Source organism: Ixodes scapularis, unplaced genomic scaffold (genome assembly GCF_016920785.2).
Source record: "Ixodes scapularis isolate PalLabHiFi unplaced genomic scaffold, ASM1692078v2 PGA_scaffold0__279_contigs__length_252992795, whole genome shotgun sequence".
NCBI lineage: Eukaryota > Metazoa > Arthropoda > Arachnida > Ixodida > Ixodidae > Ixodes > Ixodes scapularis.
This window is the reverse complement of record NW_024609835.1, coordinates 96,017,186-96,040,623: the sequence shown is the minus strand read 5'-3', so window position 1 is coordinate 96,040,623 and position 23,438 is coordinate 96,017,186. Positions and strand designations below refer to the sequence as shown.

The 23,438-nt window shown below is 45.3% G+C and overlaps 1 protein-coding gene across 1 annotated transcript in view; it reads right to left on the bottom strand.

Annotated features, from left to right (window-relative positions):
* The window catches only part of LOC8042405 (pyruvate dehydrogenase (acetyl-transferring) kinase, mitochondrial), a 52,626-nt gene that overhangs the window by 19,529 nt on the left and 9,659 nt on the right, over positions 1-23,438 (bottom strand). Inside the window, exons 2-3 of the mRNA XM_029972138.4 lie at positions 2,484-2,622; positions 1,587-1,658 (exon numbers count right to left, since the gene is read on the bottom strand). Of these exons, the coding sequence (XP_029827998.1) occupies positions 1,587-1,658; positions 2,484-2,622 (211 nt within the window). The remainder of the gene's footprint in view (positions 1-1,586; positions 1,659-2,483; positions 2,623-23,438) is intronic.

Genomic DNA, 23,438 nt, shown 5'->3' with positions numbered 1-23,438 from the left:
ACGGGGATACTTCAGTGACAGGTTGCCTTGCCAGGCTGCAAGTACTGCTAACTACACTAAGATAGTACAATTTCCATCTGAAATGAGACCAAAGGAGAGAGAATTATGAGCTCGAAACCCTCTTTACTGAGATTTAACTCAATAAAGAGGGTTCTGCGTTTCCAGACAAATTGAATAAACTCCAAGAAACATTCGACGCTAAAAATATTGCGGACAAAAATTTGCCTGAAAAACTATGAATAACGGGACTGCCTGTTAAAAAACCCATCTGGTTTTCATATTTTCCTGGGATCGCAACTTAGACAACTTTAATTATTTTATTTCTCTTTAATTTTTACCTTTGTTCATAAGCATCCCAAAAGAATGTCTTTCAGCCCGTTCTTCAAGCCCCCTATTGTTCACGATTGAACGTTTTGCACACATTCCCTCGTCATTCGCGTCAACAATGGTTATTAAAGATCCGGCACCACTTTCTGAGCACCACCACAAAATCGGCAGGAAGTAAAATCTCGTGATCATTACATGCCAAGGAATACCCAGATTTGAACTGATTGGCAGTGACAAATTTATTGTCAGCAAGTTTTACCATGTGGTAAAACATGGCTAATTGAAAGGGAACCCTCCCCAATTGCTGTGAAATAAAATTCCAACTAGCACACTTGCTTGCTTTTGAGATTTTCAGAGCAAATATCGAAGGAGTGTTGTCGGTGCTTTGCATTGACAATGGGAAGGAGCATGCAGCAGTGACTGGCTCCAATTTTGGCAAGTATGCATGTATACTGCCACAAGTTATAACTAACAAATCTCAATACAGATGTTGTAAATAGTGACCGTGTAATAAAGACATTTCTGTACTTACTAACCCAAAACTCAAAATTTTGTGTACCATGAACAAACACTGCAAAGCACACCTTCCGATTTTGCCCCCCAAATAACCTCCAAAAATGCAGAACCTTATCTAAAGAGCACATCAGAAGGAGACAAAAGGCATACCATACTTTTTTCATCTTGTACAGTGCAGAATGTGCATAATACTGATTTAAAGGGCAACCTCGGTCGAAAACAAAATCAAAATAAATGACTGGTATCGTTTTAGTGGCACAAAATACGATTACAGCCGAAATGTTACAGCGAAGTGAAGTCGCATGCTTCACTAAAACCAATTTTAAAGATGCGACCAGCTGCTCTTTAGAGGGCAGCAAGCGGGTTAGCTTTTAGTCAAGCAACACTAGTGCAGCACCCTTGTGACGTCGTTGCAGTGGAGTTGCAGTTGATTGGTTGTACCGGATACTGCAGCACCATTTTGATGTCACGTCGTGGCTGTACGGCTGATGACCAGTGTTGTTATCCCTCCAGCAGAGAGTTTCAGTTTTGCCATAAATGCCCGAAACCAAACTTCTAGCCGTGATATTCATAAAGCTACACCCAATATTGAAAAAAAAAAAAAAAAAGTATATATATATACCTTGTAATTTAGAGACACTGCTTTAGGCGAAAACCCTCGTAATCCCAAATTAAAAAATATTGATCAAAGTAGCCCTTTAACAAAAAAAAAAAAAAAAGAAAAAAGAAGAAGTGCAACTTACTTTGATAAGATCTTTTCATCAGCTCCATGGCAGTTTTCAAATTCCAAGATTTCCTCAAAACTTCTCTCATACCTAGGAAAAATAATTAAATGTTGGTCTAGAATACTGAGGCAACAAATGTCAGTGCACTCCTAAACTTCCTACCATAGAAAGTTAGCAGCAAGTGTAAGGAAGAAGGCAAGCTGGTGGCACTTTGCCATCTTTTTAAATCTGACAGCAGGGTATGAGACACAAAGAGGGTAGAACAAATCATATGAAATAATAAGTATGTGTGACCTTACCCAGCAACCATGGGTATCTGTGGAACATTTTCCATCAAGCGGGGGGCAAACTTTAGAACTGTTGGACATACCAGGGCTGGCCTATATCCCCAGAATTTAAAGAGAGGAGGAGGCTACTTCCTCCCCTTGCATCCCCCTCGCAACCATGTCAACAGATACATGAAAATTATCCAGATTAATTCCAACTTTGGTACCACTACAGACAATATGGTGAATTGAGTTCTTACTTCTCAAGCATTAAAAACAATCTGTTTCAGAGGAGCTTCTGGAAGTACCAAAATGGAAGCCACAATCCACTTATTCATAATTACTGGGAGTAACAGCCTGGGTACCGCACTTCAGACATCTGTTGGCTTGTTGAAGATAACTGCAGCAAACTCTCAATTTTTTTTTTGCTGTTGTTCTGCCTTCCCTTTGCCATTTCCACAACCAAGGATTTCCAGTCTCGTACACTATCCTGGAAATGTGGGTCACCCTTAGCCCTAGTTTTAAACCAGTTTTCCTACTGGTAGCCACCCTGCATCAGATGACTGTATCGGTCAGACTAGACGCTCAAAGAGCTAAGCCTGTAGTCAGTTACTGTATGGGTTTGTGTGAGACAATGCGACACACTGACCAGCTCTTCACCAGCTCCACAGAAGGCATCTGGAGCAGGTTCTCGGGCAGGAGGTGGATTTCCTTCATGATGTTAGCTAGCCGCACTGGCAGTTCTTTTCGCAAGAAGACAAAGGACGTCCTCTCGCACGCATTTTCACCTGCAAAGTACCAGAAAAACGAGGGAAGGTCAAAAGTGGAAGTGACTAAGTACTATAGCCAAACCGCATCCTACCCCATACAGCTGTAAAACTGAAGAAATAGAGCAGAAAAAAAGATCCCTCGACATATTTTATTGCACCATTAAATAAATAAAGCAGTTGTTCACAGCAGTTTTATATTAGTAGAACCCGAGGCACTTTTATAACATTATAGGGGTACTGCAAAGAAATTCCAGCACCTATTTCATTGTCTAGATGTCAACCACAACCTGGCCATACCACAGAGACACCAATTTTTTGCTTGAAAGGACACCAAAACAATAATTAAAATGAATAACCAATGTGGTTATGTTTTACTACCCTTAAAAGCAGTGCCGCTTCGCGGAAGTACGGAGGCAAGCTGCGGGTGCGCGAGCCCTGTCCTAACTTGGCTGAACCGGATTTCCCTTCTTTCCCGTGCTTATTCAACTCGCGCAAGAAATAGGGAGTGGGCATCCCTAATGGCCAGATTGTAACGCATTGACGCCACTAAGTGGGAAAGCTCAGAACCACGGCGGCTTCCCTGTAACTTTGCCCGCGAAGGAAAACCTGTCGTCATGAACTCACTGGGGGCGCCGGATCTCCCAAGATGCATAACACATTCCGATAGCTGCTCTTAGAGCGCTTGCTGGAATTGGCCATTTGAAACGAAAATTATAGCCACTCGTTCAAAATACAAACGTGCGATTGTCCTTAGCAGATTTCGTTGATGATGTTTAACTCGGCTCTGAACGTGAGAGATATATTTCGATTTTCATTTCAGCATCCCTTGAACTCTACCTTAGCAGATAAACGCTAATGTAAATTGAATGCACCAAGCACCTTGACAAGGTGAAAAGCAGTAGACAAACCAGGACAGAAAAGAACATGGAACAACACAGAAGTGCTGACTCAATACTGATATATATTATGAAAAGAAAGCTAGAAAGAACAAAGGAAAAAATGAATGCATATGACAAAAAAAGAGAGTTTTATGCATAGTTTCTATGCTGCACAAAGTAGTTCTTACAGTACCATGCTTGTCGAATAAAACAATGACACACTTCACATTTTAGGTACATCCATACATTTTGATAAAATATCCAATCTTGAATGCACGTACAAGTATTTTAACTAACCACATAAAGAGGGAAATTCTGTAGTAACACTCCACTTCACCACGTCATTTGTGTACCAAACTTCGATTTTTTAAACTATAGTTAGTCTGTTTCAGCCAACACGAATTGCTTCAAAGGCATTCATATCCAACCCATAGCTATTCCCTGTGCGACAGCCACTTTTGCAGGCTGCAGGAGATAAAACAGATATGCAAGAAAAGAAAGGGAAACATCAGCCATGATTGTAAATCTTTCCTATCAATAAGAGTATATAGTTTATTAGCTTATAGTTTTATAAATGAAATAAAAAATCTTTTTGTGAGCTTGTAACAAAAGTATCTCTAAATTATTTGTCAGTAGAAGAGACTTTTCAGTTTCTTCTATTGGCGACGAGATCTCTGGGTGGCGCCGCCTCGCGGATGCTTTCTGTAACCTAGTCAGTAGGACGCTAGCAGACGACACTATATGTAATCGTATGAGACATTTCTGTTAGTTTACAGCAGGGACGATTGATAATTATTTTTAAAATTTTATGACGTGTCATGAGCTTTTGTGCACAAATTTACTGTTTGGTAGTAGAACTTGGTCCCAATTAGTGAATACAAGACGTCTTACAGTGTAAAATGAATGTCGTGGAAGCTCGCTTCAGCACCTGCTCAACAGCACACAACAATATGACTGTCCGCTCATGCCTGCCAGTGACGTCACACCATCGGAAAGCACGCAACAAGGAATTAGTTCGCCATTTTCTCAATAGCTATTCCGCATTCAGAGGACCTATACTGGGAAAAGTAAAGTCTGGGTATTCAGAATATACATTTAGTTTGAATAGCTCACAAAATTGCCAGTGTGACGTGCGGTTGCAGCACAGGTCACTGGCATTTGCTGTTGTTAGCTATAGAAGAACGAAAGCTTGCGGCACCTGCCTTGAAGCGAGCAGAAAGATGCTTACGACAGCAGACTGTCAAGCCGTTTAATTAATGTAACAGCTTGCCTTCATTGTTTCATCATGTTTGCTTTCCTTATGCCCCTGCTGCAATCGAATCCTTTACGTGCATAGATAAAATAAAGCTTGACCGTTTTCATTGTAATATTTTAACAATGCTGCAAGAACCACTCCTAGTGACCATTATACTCAAATTTATATGTTCTAACAAGCAGCTGCACTTTATTGTTTTATCCAAAGCGATGGAGCGATTTTATGTGCAACACTCAACAGCCGCTGCCCTCAAGCTCCGAGAGAGGCGATTCCTGATTTTGGAAGAAAGGCTTCGTAAAATTACGGGGAACTCCCGCAAGCTCAATCAGTTCTAAAGAGTGCAAAAAACCACCTGGTTTTGACATTCCGTCAAATGCAAGGAAGGAGCGATAGCACTAATACGCAGTTCCTAACCCCTTAACCCCTCCCCCACTCAATCGTGCAGCACAACGCCATTGGTTGCGCGCGCTATGACGTCAAACCAATGGCTGCGTTCCGTTACCGAGACTCTTTCCCATGGCCTTGCTACAGTGCCGTGACCAGTGTTGTACACGTTCCTCAAAAAAAAGGAACGAAAGATCGTTCCTCGTTCCTTCTGATTTTTGGAACGCATTCTTGTTACAAGTTCCATATACGTAAAAAAAAAAAAAAACTCGTCCCCGCTACAGATAAAAGAAAAATGGAACGTTTGTATTTTGCGCATTATCATATTTAGTTAGGCCGAGGAAAGTTTTATACTTTTTTTTTTATTTATATGTATATTCCGCCAAATAGGAACGTATGAATTTGAATGCCATGATGGGAGAGAACCAGGAGAAGAAAACAAGTGGAAGCAGGGTTTCATTTGTATTCCCCTTTAAAAATTTCAACTTTTAACCACACCGTAAAATACCGAGAAAGCGCCCCCCCCAACTCAAGAGATAATTCAACCAAAATATGGGGGGGCCCTTCCTTGGTTCCGCACCAATATTCAAGATGGCGGATGAAGAAAATGGCAGCCACTAAAAGTATGCAATCTAGACTGCAGTCTTACCAAAAATGATTTCCGTAGACAGTTTCCTTGCGAACTTTATCCTTTTATTCGCTGTCGAAACCATCGAAGGATTCTTCAGAATCTGACCCAAAAACCAGGTCCACACACTCATCGCTCAGCTCGTCGCGCTCTTCCGGGACCACAACGCCGATGTCAGCGAGCCGATCGCTGACATCGCTGACAAAGAAGTGCTGACAGCGCGTCCAGCACTTCTTTCGCACTAAAAACATTGAAAAAGCGCGTCGTCCACTTTCTCGCTGAAAACGGGGGCTCCGTTTCCCAACTTGCGTCGTAACTTTGACTTTCCGAAGTTCTCTTGAAGAAGCACTTCATACTTCTTGTCCCATTCGCGGATTCTCTTGCGATCAAGCTTGAACTGACGCGATGTCCAATGCACGTTCTTGCCATTCAGCCTGTGCCACTGGACGACCTCTATCTTCTTTTGCACAGTGTACGAGTGCATAGCGTACGCAGTAACGCGACTGGTTACGGCGCCGTCAAACAACAAAATGGCGAACAAAAGGCTCAAGTAGGGGTGTCGCGAACCGGCCGCGGTTCGAGTTCGACCAGGTTCGACTTTTTCGAACTTTTAGTGGAAAGTTCGGCGAACCTTGTATTAAGGTTCGACTCGTGTGCGCATGCGCGACAGGCTGGCCAGTTGGCTTCGGATTGGATGGTAATGGCTAAAAGATGAATTAAGTGCAGCGCTGATTGTCTATTTTAGTCAATACAGTACTAAACATTAAGTTATTAACTTATTCAGTGATTAGAATTAGTTTCTTTTAATTGCAGCTGTTCAAAAAATAAAATAACCCCTTGCATAAAAAAAAAATTCTCCAAACTTAGACATGCTTGTATTAAGGTCTGGCCACACTGTCCATAAAGTCGAACCGGTCGAATTTGGTGAAAAGTTCGAAGGTTCGTCGAACCGGTTCGACTCAGTCGAACCTTGGAAGTTCGACTAAAAAATCTGGTTCGACAAAAGTTCGCGACACCCCTAGGCTCAAGTGGTTCACGTTTACTTTTGGATTGGATTGGATCCCTGGCTACACATAAAAACAAAACTTCCAGAACAAAACTTTTTTCGGGGCCACCGGCAGCGGAAAAAGGGGGGAGGGGGAGGGGGGGGGGGGGGGGCGCTTATTTGGTAGTTTACGGAAATGCGAAATGTGCGGAAAAAGGGAGGGGGCGCTTACACGAGGGGGGGGGGGGGGGGGGGGGGCGATTACGCGGTATTTTACGGTAGTAATGTTTGTGGTTGGCGATTCAGACAAGCCAACTACTGTTACCCCACATTGCGCGAGCGTTTTACAACAACCTCACACGTTTTAACCTAACCAAGTCCCTTGTTTGAACTTAACAGCAGTTGCTTCTCGATGTTGCTGTCCACAAAACAAACAAGTGAAGAAGAGGGTAGGGCTTTTGGAAGGACAGTTTTGAAAACTACAAGTATGAAGGTTGGATTCGTTGTTCAGTTTGAAAGTGGGGGACAAGGGGAGAAGGAATAAAGGTTAATTTTTGTGTGCAGGTTTGTGCTAAGTGACCAATGTCCGGGGTGTGCTCGATGACTGGTAACCTGTTCTTTTGTTGCAACTGTAGGTCTCTTTAGGGAAATTCAACGATGGCCGTAGTTGGCCTTAGATTTCTGGGTGTATGAGGACTCGTGGAAGCAAAGAAAGTAGCTGAGTTTTAAACGTTCCTCTTTCTGCGTCTTTTCCTTCGACTAAAAGTTTAGCTTTTTGTACCGCAGTCTCGGGCACTGAAAAAAGAATCCATACCAACAAGCTCTCCCACACCCGACTGTTACCAAGCGAGGACCACACGAAATAAACCTTAAGATATGTAACCAAAAAGTTAATTAATGGGATCCTGTCCTTCGTAAAGTTATCGTTTTTATACATTTAGAATTCCCCTTTTAGATATCAAATAACAATTACCCCCACTGGACGAAAAAAAGGAACGCCGTTCCTTTTTCCGTTCCAGTAAACACGTAACAAGTTCCCATTCCAGTTCCACCGATGCAAAATGGAACGGCGGCGTTCGTTCGTTCCCCCTAAAAGGAAGGCGTTCCAGGAACGCCGCTCCTACAACGCTGGCCGCGACTGCAACGTCCGTCGTACAGGGTTTCCAGGTGTCCATACAAAGGCGCACTGCGTAAAAGACTGAAGGAGTCGACGACACGTACAGAAAGGAAGAGGGGAGTCGGTATGCCGGGAAGCCTTATATAGGGCAAAGCGTCGGAAACACGCCGTTGACGTCATTGGGCCGAAAACAAGAACCGAGTGATCAATAAACGAGACGGTCGAGAACGTCTGTCGGTCACAACAGGGCCTCCCCGCCGGAGATAGCGGCCCAAGGTCCCTGACGCACCTCGGTAAACAGCGACTCCGCGCGTGCATGGAACTCGTAAAAGATAAGCTGTCGGCCGCCCGCGTGTGTTGCTCTTTCGCTTTACGACTCATTCGGGAAATAGAAGTGGCATACGCGGCCGACAAGGCATGTTTCTAGCTGTGTTGGCGCCCGGGGCAACGAATTTTTAATTGAGCAGTCGCGCTGCACATGATAAATGCCAGTGACACTTTTTTTTTATTTTATTTTAATAATAACATGAAGCGGCGGGACGGCTCAGGCAAAAAGGAGACAGGCCCACAGATAACGTAAGGGCCTAATGTATAATAATGCTAAGAGCGGAGATCTGCTTTTATGAGATCCGCACAATTATAATTCCTCTCTAGATGAAAGGGGAAAAAAAAAAAAAAACGAAATATTAAAGATGAGTCATGACACTCACGTACCGCGCACGACCATGAGAACGCTTTGACGAATATGGTCCAGGTATATCTCAAACTTATTCGAGCGTAATACCCTAGTTACACTAGCACACTTAAGTGTCATCAAGCTAACGATCTTTGGAACTGTCATTGAGTTCAACTTGAGTAGTCCGTAAAGTGACCATATTCCTCGGGCCCCAAAGCGGGACGCGTGTCGGGGAGGGAGTAATTATTGTGTTGAGACTTGAAAACTTAAAATTTCAGCAGCCAACCACATTTGTTTTAATAATTTCGCATATCCCGTGCACATTTCTTTTCCTTGCAATTTGCATACTCTTTATAATGCACATCTAATAGATTTGGTAGGAATATTAATCCTTAGTATTACACGGTACATGTGTCTAACAACCCCAGTTGAGATGCGCGTCAAGGGATACAATTGAAACCGAAACAAAACCAAAACTAATGTCCCATTGTTTTGTTTAAGTGGTGCAAATGAATTTAATGCACACTTTTAATTCATTTTAAACGTTTAAAACAAAATAAAACTAGCTTCCTTTTTGTTTCTCATAATGAAAGTCTTATCGGCACTGAGATCTCCATGGCAATCCTGGACGAGCTTTGGCCTCCACGACGTGCCGTGATCGTTCTAGCGGCAGCTCTGGACCCGAATCACATTTCTTCGGATACCTTTCTGGATACCTCCCCAATTTTTCGTAATAGTAAGTGCTTCGCTGGCACTGGAAATGAGCGGCGACGGTGGCAGACGCCATCAGTGAACCGAGGTTGGCCAGCTCACTAACTCGATGATCGTTAGCGGCTAATGGCAGCTAGCGCCGCCATGTAACTGCGGCCGACCGCGATTGAGTCGGGGTCGGCCGCGGGGCAGACTAGGGAGAAAGGGAGGGGGTGTATTTTGTTAATTAATGACAAATAAATAAGGAAACAAGCAGCAGTGGTGTGTCGAGTTGCAAAGCAACCGACTGTCTCTGCGATACCCTAGTGGTATTGAAAGGGAGCCTTCTGCTTTCTGCCTTTTATAAGCTCACCGTTTTGCCATGTTTAGTTTTAAACCGACCCTGACGTTATAAAATTTAAAACACGAACGTTCTGGCAGTTTTCAATAGAACGAAGCAAGCACACTTTCCTTGCCCTGTCACACAATGGCTCGACACGCATAAACAATATCTCTTTATACAGCAGTTTTTGCTTTCCTGGCGATTTTTATAGCAGCGTTAAAGCAGCACCCCCAAAATTTTTGATTTTTTTTTTTTGTCAGGCGATTCATTATGGTGTCAGAAGACTACCCAATCAATATTTTGCAACAGCGTCAAATATATTCTTAAAAAAAACAAAAAAAAACGCAACTGCTCGAAATTGAAATTGAACTGGGGAAGAAGAAGAAATAAAGAGGAGGAAACAGTTATCAAAAATCAAGTGGCTGTGCAACACCTTTTTTTTTTTTTTTTTTTTCAATCAATATATTTGCAAATTTTTAGAAGCCACAATAAAATGGGTGTCATATTTTCCGTCTGCGCCTTCGATGACCTACGACTAAGACTGTCTTTGGGGGTGGTTGTGTCTAAACCATTGGAAACGGCACGTCGGCACGGAGAAGAGAGTGAGCGCGACTCAAACCGGCCAGTTCCCGATCGGCGGTTTTTGGGCGGAAAGAAAACGACTTTCCAGCCGCAACTTCTGTTCTGGGTAGTTGGGCTCTCATATGTCATGTACAAATAAAAAACCTTGGCAAGCATAAATACCCTGTCAGTGTCCCTTTAAAGGTTTTTTTATGACGGCCAGAAGCAGCTTTATCCTCGGCCGTTGCTCTTGCATAACGAGAGTTCGTGCAGCCGAGGTGCCTTTCTAAGCAGAAAGATCGCACTGGTAGCCTAGTGGTGGTATTGCCGCTACGTTAGAGTTCCATAAGAAAACTGAAAAGCAAATATTCATAGCAGACGTCTGACATAGCAGGCGGGTGACACGGCAGCGGGATAACATAGCAGACGCGGGACGCGAAACGTACCTTCCACTCCATTGCCAAGCAGCCCCCTCTCCCCCACTACTCTCTTCCCCTCCCCTCCCCCCCCCCCCCCCCAAAAAAAAAAATAAATAAATAAAAAATAGCAAAATGCATGAACACGTTAAGGGAGCAGAGCTCCTTTCGAGCGTAAATGGATCAAGGATATAAGACTATTATTTATGGCGCATGTAACGCTCAAGGCATGGGAACGCGGGCTCGTAGCCACGGGATGTTTGCGAGCCGAGTGGAGACCCCCACAGAAAGAGAGAGAGAAAAAAAGGCACATGCATTGATACAACCTATTTAGCTATAATTAGAAAGATAATAAACAAAAGTTGAAGACAGGGAGACTATGGCAGACAACCGCAGCCACACATCAAATTGACCTGTTCTTCGTTGAGAAAAATCGATATGCCACTCGTCCTTTCCTACGGATACGGTTCGAATTGTCGTTAGGCGCGAAGCAGACGAGAGGTGCTACGAATGCTGTCGGTGCGTCACGCTTAGCAACCACACTGACGCTGGAGTACACGAATTTGTCACCGACAATTCCCTTTCTGCCGCAGCCGGAAAAGTGCCGTCTACCGTTCCCGAGCAGTACAGATACAAAGAAACAGAGAGATAGACAGAGAGCAGAGTAGATTGAGAGGACCTGGCCGATACAGCAGGAACGCGTGTGCCGCGGAGCGACTAGGAGGCGCGGTGTGGATTCTGAGCCGAGCGCGACGACTGGCAATGCTCCACGGCCGTGAAAGACGCGCCTCGTGCCAAATGAAAAGCCGTGCCGCGAGACGGCACAGGAGGCGGTACCTGGCAAGAGTTCGGGACCTTGACCGTGAACGAAGATCGGCTGTGTTCCACATTAAATTGCGTACGCGCACACGTGGGGCCGGATTAAGAGTCGCGGGAAAGCCCGGTTCAGCAAAATGTGTCTGTGTATGTGTCTGCGTGTGTGCGTGCGTGCGTGCGTGCCCGGGGAGAGGGGGGGGGGGGGGGGGGCATTATTTTGTGAATCGAATCCTTTTGGCATTTAGTTACAAGAATGAATACCCACCGTTCATGGTGTTGAATTATTTGCACAGAAGAGTGAAATTGTATTTAGTTACTCTAGTTTCAGCTAAGGTAATGTTAGGATGGGTCTGGGTCTGGCAGTACTGTTCTGTGAACAATAACACCTACATTTTTATGTCGAATTATCGTAGCAAATATACAATAAAGGTATATGATTTTTTTCGCGTTCTATAGGGGTAGCAAAAACTATCCAGAAAGGGCAGTTTAGGTTACAATTAGAGCCCACACAAATAGCTAGAACTTTAATAAGAGATAAAATTAAATACACCCCTTTACACAACCTTTTACGCTTTGTGCTATGCGATCCCTTTCTTAGTCAGATTATGCTATTTATATTTCCTTCAATTTAACTTGTAAGCCAGACTTTTTTTTATAATCATGTTTAGTGCCTCTCAGTAATACGTTGATAAAGGAGACCTATTAACGTAACACTATATTACGCCAACGGAAAATTCATTGTTCTTGTTCAAAAACTTCAATTGCCACGAAAGGGGGAAAAATACTACGAATATTAGCGGGCCAAGCTGCTACAAATACATTTATATCAAAAGGCTAGTAAAGTCCTTGTAATTCATATTAACCTGTCGAGTTTTGTTTACTTCAAGAGCCAATCCCCTCCCGTGCAGCTTATGCAAAATCCTTCCTAACTGGTAGTTCAGAAAACAACCTTAAATTTAACATTAAATTCTTTTTCGACGGTCAATTGAGAAAAAAAAAAATTGCTGTATGTGCAGATTATTAAAAAGCAGCAAGCACGGCACAATATATATATAAAAAAAAAAAGAAAAAAAACCGCCAGCACGGATTTTATAGAGATAAATGTATTTTGGAGGTATCAGCCTTTTGTAGAAAGCACGCCGGCTAATCTAGTTCCTTCGATGCTCGACGTTTGCGGCAAGCAGCTTTCGTGAAATTGCTACGATATATCATTCATGCTGCGACGATATATCATGCGTGGGACTGCATGCGGTACCGCTGTAGTAGTTGGAGAACATCCGGACCTCTTATTTTGTTCTGGCGCCTATGTGCAGAACTAATAGTGCCTCTGATTCTCGAAACTACAAGTAAAAGAAAAAAAAAGTTTTAGTTATTAGAATGTGAGCGTTATAAAATTCGGCTACTGTAAATAGTTCCTGACGGTTTTTCAATGTTTCTTCGTGTTTAGTAGCGCACGCATTTTTTATATACCTCTTTTTATACGAGAGGCTGTAACTGCGCACAGACGGGGGCCCTTACACGGCCTATGTACAATAAACCCAAATATATTTATGCAATGTCCCACATTGAAAAGTGTTCAGGTGACCAGATGATCGTCTTATAGTCTTTACGAGAACAGGAAAAAACGGCTCTTGAACGATGACGTTTGTATACCCCTGACTTCCTGGGAGCAATGAGACTTCAGGCAATTGAGAATCAGATGGCGGACCGGGAAATCCTCGTAATAATGTTATCTTGAGTCACTTTAGCCCGCGAGCAGACAGGCAAAACTCCAAGTCGAGGAGGTGTCCACTTCTTTCGCGCAGGCCAGGGAAAGTTGCCCGGAGGAGCGCAGCGCCAATGTGCACTTAAATCGGGCTCACTTTACCATTCATCCAGACCCTACAGCTTCCTGCGCAACGGTGGTATGCTGCTTCGTCGACTTTTTCAACTCCTGTTTTGCTCGTTCGTAACTCGAGTCTGCGGGGAATTACGATCGCTCCCGCGGTCGTCCGTCCCACGAAGCATCGGGTTTGGCAAATATCGAGAAAAGAAATAGGGGTAAAACACGGTGATGGAAGCGGCATTTGACGTTTTGTAGCAGGTTTTGTAGCAGGCAAAATATTGGGTTGCAGCAAACACTGGCGCTTTTAAAACAAATGCCACTACAAAAAAAAAAAAAAAAGAGTGATTGCATCGTTAAATAAATTTATCCTTGGTAATGATTAAGGGTTCATCTTTAATACTAAAGCGTATTATTATTTTTTGTAATAATAAGCAATAGGACATACAAAACAGCCTTTTTTTTTTTAGAGATAAGGTTTAGGTCAAGGTGGGTTCCGTTTCCAATGGATATTAAGAAAAATGGATGAAACATTAAGCATATCGAAAAATATTTCAGTTGAGATAAAGCCTCTCTCCCCCTTTCTTTTGACACTCGGTACTTTATTTTGCGCGCAAAAATAATTCCCGTAAAATGGTAGGAAAAAAAACCCACCAAAAACAGCACATCTGCTATAACGTCCGTCACACGTCCCCCAAGTAAAAACCAACTGACCAAATTAAGATACCAGTATCATAAACGGTAAAAACAACCACCCACAAAGATCATGGAAACCTACGACTGTGTTTTAAAAGTAGCACTGGGCTTCAGCGGCTGTGGAAGAGTTGAGTCAAGGGACGTCCTTTCGATTGACTGCATGCTGCGCCGGGGATTGTCTTGACTACCGCATTCATTCAACTATAGACCCGCCATGCTTTCTCTTTCTTGGTAGAGCTTTTCTTAAGATTAGAGATCAAACGACAGTCAATATCAAAGAAGGTCGACCAGTACTGAGCATAATTCCCGATCCAGTCGCGCCAACCCATGACGCTCCTCCCTGTCAGCCGCTGACCCTAGCACTCCGGGACAAAGCGGTCGAGCTTGACGCGACCGCGCTGATGCGAGGCGGTGACGGTTGACGCGAGCGGCCTAGTGGCACGGTGTACCGCAGGCTGCAGCCACGGCATGGCGGTGCGTGGAAGACACGATAATCGAGTGATTTCATCGGGAGTAAAAGACCCTGTCGTATCACCATTGCCGACATGCCACTCAATTGCAAATTTTTATCGCGACTTTTCGCTCCTGACATCGCTGATATCGTCTGGAAATTCAGACGATGAAAAGGCGGTTGACGAGTAATCTCTCGTTCAATGCGCAGTCGACGCTACGAGCAAATGGGACCAACCAAACAGCGTCAAAAGTGCGACATCACGGCATTTGTTATCTTTCTATACGTGTTCTTTTATTGACTTAAAATAATCAAGTGCAACAAATGCCCCGTGAGCTGCGCTCTTAATTGGTGCATTTTCGTGGGTCTACTTTCCCCCCCAGTCTTCGACTGTGCTCTTACGAACTTCCCCCTTCGTGTAAATAATTAAAATATATGTTGGTGCATTCTAGATTAGATATATGTTACCTTATCAAGACGTACACGGCTTCACACGCCAAAAGCATCGCTTCTTCCTCGGACAACCAAATTCTGTAAGAATTAATTCGCGCAGCGTATAAAAAATGCGCTAAACTTTTTTTTTGTGTGTGTGCGTGCGTGTGTGTGTGTGTGTTTGTGTGTGTGTGTGTGTGTGTTGCAGTGAAAATGCGTACAGTTTAAATTTCTCCGCAGCATGCTTTTTTTTTGCTTAAAATTAATAAGGCGCGTTGTCATCGTGATTTCGACACAACACTCCTTCGTTCTGTGTGAATGGCACGATCAACACGGTTGATGCGAACAAGCGATCATCGTTATTTTTTCTCGCGGATTTTCAATAGAATCGAAATGACTATACTCCGTTTAACATTACGATGCACCGCGATATGGACATTACGAGCGATGATAGCCAATCCGTCCGTTGCGATGTATCGGAAGGTGAATGCCGGCTAACACTCTTTCGAAGCAGGCTCTGAAAAAGAGCCTATGTCATGTTCGTGCTAACAGCCCGCTGTGCGTGCCATGTCCAAGGCTCGTCTGGGAAAGCACTTTCATATTCAAGGACCAAAGACTGGGGCGGAGGCAGCTCCAAGGCGACATAACGACCGAGCTGCTCCCCAGTTTTCAATCGCCGTGTCGTCGCCGTGGCAAAACGTCTGCAGGAAAAGTGTTGCCAGCAATTCTCGAGCTTACGTCCACGTCATTCGAAAATCGTTCTCACTGCAGGCAATGCGCTTCAAGGCAATTATGGGCACCATAGGCAACGGCGAGCGTAATAGTCACGTTGGCTAATCAAGCCTACAAAACAGAAGAAAGCATTTCGTGAAATCGGCCGCAAACAGGCTTTGGTCGATTACTGTCGGTCACAGATTTAACGACGCTGTAAAACTAAAGAGTTCGTCAACGGACAAAGGAATAGATTTAAATTACCATAGGAGGCAGTTCACGACTGTATCAGCTGGCTCTCAGCTGACAAGAAAGTCAGTCCGACACTGCTGACTTCGTGAACGCAACAACATCCAAGGTTTATTTGGCATCGCTTATATAGCCGAAAACAGGGGGGCGGTACCTGCGGCATGACTCAGTGCTATAGATGACATAGCATAAACAGAATGATAAGATTGGCATGCGGTACCATATCGGCATGATACATCCCCCTTTGTTTAGTAAGAAAGACATAAAACAACCTAGGTTAACAAACGACAAGGGGAAACAATGCTAAATAATTTGTTCGAAATGCTGCCCGTACTGCAAGCGCTTGGGTGCAACCGTAGCTCGCGTAGATCTTCTCGGCGCTGGTGGAGCCGCGTTTGGTGTTCCTTGAACAGTTTGAGGAGTTGTCTGCGCACGAGGAGTTTCGTTGGCTCTTCCTTGAGCCCCTGGATGAAGTTGTACTTCCGCTCCGGCGTCTTCAAAGTCACTGGCATCGCTGTCAGCTGACGAGTCGCGATTGAATGTTTCCGGTGTTGCCAGAAGATGCTGACGGTTCCGCCGTAGAGTTGTTCCACTTTCCGGATGATGGTGGCCTTCTCCATGCGCTGCAGTTCTTCCCGCAGGGGCTCTCGCAGTGCCAAGGGCACCCGTCGTGCAGGCTGAACCACTGGCACGGCATCGTCATGTAGTACCATTCGGTACCGTCGCTTTACGCAGCCGGTGCCTTGGAACAGGTGGGCGAATTCTTGGGTCACCGGAACGGCGCTGCCCGTGCTTACAGAGTTCACCGTTCGGGACACCAGTCCCAGGAGCTCACTTGCCTGTAGCCCGAGAATGGCCTGACTTCGTTTAACAATGAAAAAGTCGACGCGGCAGTGATGCTGGTTGATCGTAACCTCCTGTGTTGTGACGCCGCAGTGTTTGATGATATTGCCGCTGTACGAGCGCAAGACCGCGTGGCTTGGTCTTAAAAACGGCTTAGGGTGCAGTCTCTTGTACACCGACAGGGGCAACAGGTTGGCTTGGGAGCCGGTGTCTACCTTCAGCGAGACCACTTGCTCCGCTAGCTGGGCCTTGACAATCCAGTCCCGTTCCTTCTCGATGCCACAAACACCCAGGTCCAAGATGTCGAAGCCCTCGTCGTCGTGCTTCACCTCGCTGACTTGTTTGTTGCAAGAAGCTGCGAAGTGGTTGCGTCCCTGACAGGCATAGCAAGTCTTCCCAAAAGCGGGGCATTTCCTCTTTTCGTGCCTCCTGTTGCACTTGAAGCACTGTTCGGTTCTTGAAGCATCTGAGCGGCGCTGGTAGCCTTTTGTGGTTGAGTCCACCTTTTCTTCGTGGGCATACCATGCTTCATTTTGTTTAGCGGAGGCTTCTGCGGCTTTGCAGGTTTGTTCTGCTTTCTGGAGCGTCAAATCCTTTTCCCTAAGCATTTTCTCCCGTAACTTTTTGTTGTTAGTGCCGAAGACGATTTGATCGCGAATCATTGAATCTGAAAGTTGTCCGAAGTTGCAGTACCTTGCTTGTTTCCTGAGGACGCGGATAAACTGCTCCACCGGTTCCGCCTCGTCTTGCGTTCTTGTCCGAAATACGTATCTTTCGTACACCTCGTTCTGCTGGTCCGCGCAGTAGTCCTCGAACTTTGCGACAAGGGTCTTGTAATCCTCCTTGCTTTCACCCTCAGCGAAGACGAAGTTATTGAAGATCTCTAGGGCGTCATCACCGGCGATAGTCAAAAGTGTGGCCGCCTTGGTAGCTTCCGTTCTTGGTTTGTCTGGCGCCGTCGCTTGCAGGTACAGCTCGAACTTCTGTTTGAAGAGCGTCCAGTTCTTCTGAACGTTTCCCGACAGGAGCAAAGGGTCGGGCTGCTTGAGTGGTTCCATGACTGCCTCCTGCTGACGGTTCTGGTGTGGTCGCGTGGGCCACTCCTGACACCATGTATCAGCTGGCTCTCAGCTGACAAGAAAGTCAGTCCGACACTGCTGACTTCGTGAACGCAACAACATCCAAGGTTTATTTGGCATCGCTTATATAGCCGAAAACAGGGGGGCGGTACCTGCGGCATGACTCAGTGCTATAGATGACATAGCATAAACAGAATGATAAGATTGGCATGCGGTACCATATCGGCATGATACAACGACGACAGCGTATGGGAAGCCGAGCGGTCCTCGATACCCTTTGTCATTGTGAGCTCGAAAGTAAAGACAAGAAAAAAACGTATAGTCAGGCAATCCGGCTCATTTTCTAAGCTAAAGAAAAAAAGGTTAAGGTTGTCCATATCTAACGAGTTACAATAATAGAGCGAGCCCATGAAACGAGAAGAGGTCACATTCGATGCGGAGTTAATTAACTCCTTGCTCGGGGGCACGCATCGCTGCGGGACACATCTACAACCGTTACATTAAAATGCCCTTTTCGCTTCCTGCCGCGTTCCACTCTTGTCTATCGGCGGCGCCCAATCAAACAGGTGGCTGCTTCGCCTCTTTTCACGTCAGTCGAGTTACCGCCCCAAGGTGACAAAACCGGCTCCATCCTGCCTTTCCCCAGAAACACTGCAGGTGTGTCGTTGACGGCTTTTCCTCATCGCGGGCGTCGTGCGGGCAAGTCTGGACGGGACCGGAACAGACTCGCCGCAGCTGGTCATGGAGAGAGCCAAGGAACGCCCGGATCCCACGAGATACAACAAAGCAACGCTTTCGAGCCTCGCGGAAATAGTCGCCGCCCGAGATAAGCCTCCAAACGTGATGACGTTCGCGACGGAGGTAAGAAAATAACAAGAACACACGTGCGCCCCCGGCCAGCGATATCAATACATACAATAAATTCCTTCGCGGCGTTTCAATGTTCGGAAATGGATGCATCGCGTTCGAATTGTCTCGACTCCCGGAACACGCAATCCGTACTAGAAAAGGGGAATATTCCTCCATTTCTTCATACGCTTAGAGTGTTCCCGATCTGAGAAGAATAAGACCGTGCAAACATACGAACTTGCAGAGACGAGCTCAAACGTTCAAAACGTGCTATGACAGCCGCCTGGAAGACTTTGGATGTACCCTGCGCGAGACTGTTAGTACGAACATGACATCGGCGTTTTCTCATATTTTACTTTGAAATAGTATTGGCGGACATCAAACATAACCCCTCATGGCAGCTTAGCCTGCCGATCCTATTTTCGCTAAGAGAAATCGGGCAATATTCGGTACATTAGCCGAAACGGCATTTGTGAAATCACCATAGATGAAATAACCCCCATTCGCAAATCCATCGCTCGGTGGAAGGGCTAAGGCAGTGGCCCCGTTAAGCATTTATTTGTTCGTGTCTTCAGTCCCGCGGGTGCGCATGGATCCCGGAGCACACGTGGAACGAAGGCTCGCGCTGCAAAACGCCAGGGTGACCTGAACACCGCGCCTGCCCGTTTCAATCTGCATTGCACCGGTGTGCGTTCGTGCACCATTACAGTGTAATGCACGTTAAAGAGCCCAGGCTCGCGGTCGCACATACTGCACAGGCTAAATTGTTCGTATACAGCGGACACACGAAACGAGACTCCGCTGCGGCTTTCGACGCCAACTTTTTCGAGGGGCGCTTCGTATGCGCGACTATATGGAGAGCAAAAACGTTCATGGCGAAGGAGACGTCTTCAGTCAAGACACCTCTTCCTCGTTCATACGTGAGCTAAAGATTCGGCAGCGACCTTTACCATACTAAGGTGGCAGATCGAAAAAAACAATTTCACTCTTTAAATTGTTAATCTTTTTTTTTTTTTGGCTCGCTTTTTATATTTTTGGACGTCCTACTTTTATGAGAAAAAATATCAAAACAATATTCGGTCGAGATGTAAAGAAAAAACGTGCCCGACTCACTCGCAGTGGCTCGGAAAATCGCAAGTTGACACGAATATCGGTAATTTTCGGGGGGCTGTCGCTCGGGGCAGCAAAACTTTTCCAGTTTTACGGATTCGACTTGCGATAGACAACACTAAAACGCGCGATTTTCGCGTTTCAAACTGCAGAAGCAAGCGCAAGTTTCAAGGGCGCTGCGCGAACGCAAGCAGACAACGCCAGCGGAGGAACGTTTACCGCGGCCTGCTAAGCCTAACCACGGCAACGGAGGTCGTTGCTCCATTCACGGCGTCCTTTCGAAAACAAATACAGAACATGTGGCTTTGGCTCTGCGAGTTCAGTGATGTGCGACATAGCGGCGCGCTGACGATACCTGTGCGCGGTGCGATCTATACTCCGCTTGCCGCGAGCGCAGATTCTCCCCGAAAGTCGGTTGGAAAGAGCGAGGGTTTTGAATATGTACAAGCGCAAAGCGAAGTTACGACAGCGGGAGCTCGCACGAGTCCTGCTGTCAACTCGAAAGCCGCAAGCTCCGGCGCTTCTGCGCGATTATCAGCCTGCTATACACGAATGCACCACAAGACATACACTAGCAAGAAGTTTATTGCTCTGCCACGAAAGCTGCCAACCAAAATCTCGCGATAACTGAAATTCTAACCGGAGGAGGGGATGGGATAAAAGTCACAGCTTATAGAGGAAGAAACGGTTTTATCAACTCTAAAGATTTCCTGAACACACACTACTTATGTTCTTGCCATATTTAGAGCAATTGCAGCCGATATTTGAGAAGCACACATCTTTCGAACTCTCAAATGCGTTTTTCTCGTTTTGCAACTACCGCGTCGGATACTGCAATGATATGGTCCGGCTAATTTTTTTCCTTATAGTTATATGAAACAAGATATGATAAAGCAGCCATATGTTCTTCGGAGGAGCATTCAGCTATATGCGAACGCCGCAGCTAATTTTCTTCCCGAGATATAAAATTTCGAAGCTCGAGGCGTGGACACTGCCAAGGTTCCGCTGCGCTCATTTGCCCAGCCGTCAATTTCACACGGAAACATGTACGTATGGTAATAATTTCTTTCTGCTTATTTTATGAAAGGTCTACATGTCCACAGAGTATTATAAATTACCATAAAAGATGCAGCAAAATTACGAAACACGTCAAATAAACACGTTTTAGAGACACATTCACAAATTCTTTACCAAGAAACTACTCTGTACATGAAACGACGCAAAAGAGATAAAAATGATCATCTTTAAATGAATTTCGCGAATATATGAGACAAATATGCTTAGCCATTATTGTACTGACTTGAACTAACTTGTGAGGCCAAAACATTAAGTAACGTTAGACGTAAAAAAAAAAAAAAGAAACATTCGCTTAAAGTTAGCTTAATTGTCGTCGTTATAGGGGCTTTGCCGCACAACGCCGGCTCAAGGACACATTCCTTTACAACCGGCAAAGGCTGTACAGCGGTCTGCCCTATCGTAGGGTGTAGAAAGCAATGCTGTCCCACCCAAGCTTATTTAGTTTTATATTCGTGTTTTCTTGCCTCGCCTCCTAAAATCCCTCCTCCGCCCCCTCCGCCTCCCCTCCTCCCCCCCCCCCCCCCCCCCCCCTCCCTTCCCCCTCCTCTTTCACGGGCCATTAGCTCCCGAACGACTGTCGGTGGACGCCACCGCTGCCGGCAGTTGAGAACTGCATGCACATCACATTGCCATGAAGCCCAAAGCCGTCACAAGAGAAAGGTCTATCCCCGCAAAAACAAGGCGAGGGAAGTAGTATCTGGAGAGTCGGTATCTTGGTGTTCGACATTGAGTGGCGGCAAACAAACCAGCTTACCCTTTCTAAGTCTCCATGCGTACCCAAAGGAATGCACACAGAAGTCGATAAGCACGAGGGTTTTGTTGTTGGGTGTTTCCATGTCATTCGTTACAGGGACGGTCCGGGTCAAATATAGTATATTTCTGTAAAATATATACTAGATGAGTCCTTTCCTTGGCAGGAGCACTCAGCTATACATGCAGTATGGCTTCACGAAACGCGGGCGAAATCGTTACTGTGAAAAGTAGGCATCGCACTAAAAAAGGTCTGATGTGATATTGGTTCCTGCCAGACGGCAAATTTAGGAAAAAATAAATGTTTTAGTAATTAATTCTATAATTAGTAAATTTAAATGTACCCTTTAAATACCATGGTGGGTTTAATTAAAAACTATTAAATCTAGTCACATCATAGAGATAGATATAAGGCATACGCCGCCTTTTACGGGGTTCCGTAAAATACACTCAATTTGGACGCGTTTTGAAAAAAAGAAAAGAAAAAAGGGGAGGGGGGTCTTAGGAAGCAGCGCAAGGAAAGACAAGTCTAAAACTAAGCTAGGGACACCAAGGTCCTCCGTTACTCAATGTTTTGCCATCGCAAGTTAGTTCAAGTCACTCTAAACGGTTAAGGAGAGTTTAAAGAAAATAAAAAGTTTTTTTTTTTAAATATTGACGTGGAATCTTGAAAGAGAAATGAACTCCGTTTCTGCATTAGTAAGAAAACTACAATAATGACTAAGCATATTTTTCTTATATAATCTTAAAATGCGTTTAAAGATGCTCATTTTGAGCATCTTGTCGTAACAAACTTTGCTGTAGTACTGCAGTAGAACACTTCTTTTACTTATCACTCCTCCTGGCCCATCGCTTTAAAGTTACTTCACCTAAGCTATATATATATATATATATATATATATATATATATATATATATATATATATATATATATATATATATATATATATATAACCCAATCGAGCGTAGCCATATTGCTGGAGATCACACGTGCACGCGGCGGCCTTTTGCAACCTGAGCGACAGTGATACGTGATATAGTGCTCTTCCCAAGAATGCTACTGGAGGAGCGATATGATAAGAGACAAAGCGCTGCGGCGTGTCTAGCGAGGGCCGACAGCTCCCAGACGTGCAGGAAGGAGAATCCCGGGGAGACCCCAATCGAGAGCCCCGCAGACTCGCCGGCGCTCGCTGCAGCGTCTGCCCGCTCCAACGAGGTTTATCGCCCACTCGAGCTTCCGGTTCCTGATGAGGCACAACCCGTTCTCCCGTCAGGGGAGCAATTGTCGCACAAATTGCGGGAGCCGGCCAGCACAGATGGCGGGGGCTGCAAATTTTCCTATTCGTTTTATATTTTATAATTTGTTCGACCCTACGTCGAAGTGCAGAGGATGCCACGAACCACAAAAGCCGGTCCCGTGCCGAGTCAGCGCCGTGTGACCTTCGGGACGGTCGCAGCAACGCGCGGGGTGTGCAGTCACGCGATAGGTGCACGGTGCAAGGCGTCCGCCGCAATTCATCGTAAGATGCAACGAAGTAGAGTGGTACTATTGTGTTTCTTGAGTAACAATAATAAAAAGGAATATAGTGACCGTTTCCAGTCAATCGCAAATCATCTTGTTAGACCCGCCGGCGCCGCCCAGAGGCTTCTTTAACGTGACTATGTTGAGGTGATGCGTAGTTAGCGCGCTAAAATGAGATAAATAAAGAGGAACATACTTTCATTCGTATAACTCCCATCGTTCTCCCTGCTAGCGCACCCTTCATTTGCAAGGAAACTGGCAACGAGCAGCGCGATACGGTGTCATATCGACGTACCTCACGATTCACTCAATTACGACGAACAATATTTTTTTCTACCCAGCTTCGACGGACATTCCCCTTAGTGCATAGCGGGACGGCAACGCGATTGGCGCGTACGCGGCCCCTTGGCTGGACAAAGACTACGGGACCAATCTTTCTGTCTTCCCCTTCCACCCATTGATTGTCGCCAAGTCCATGCGCTAATACGGCCGCG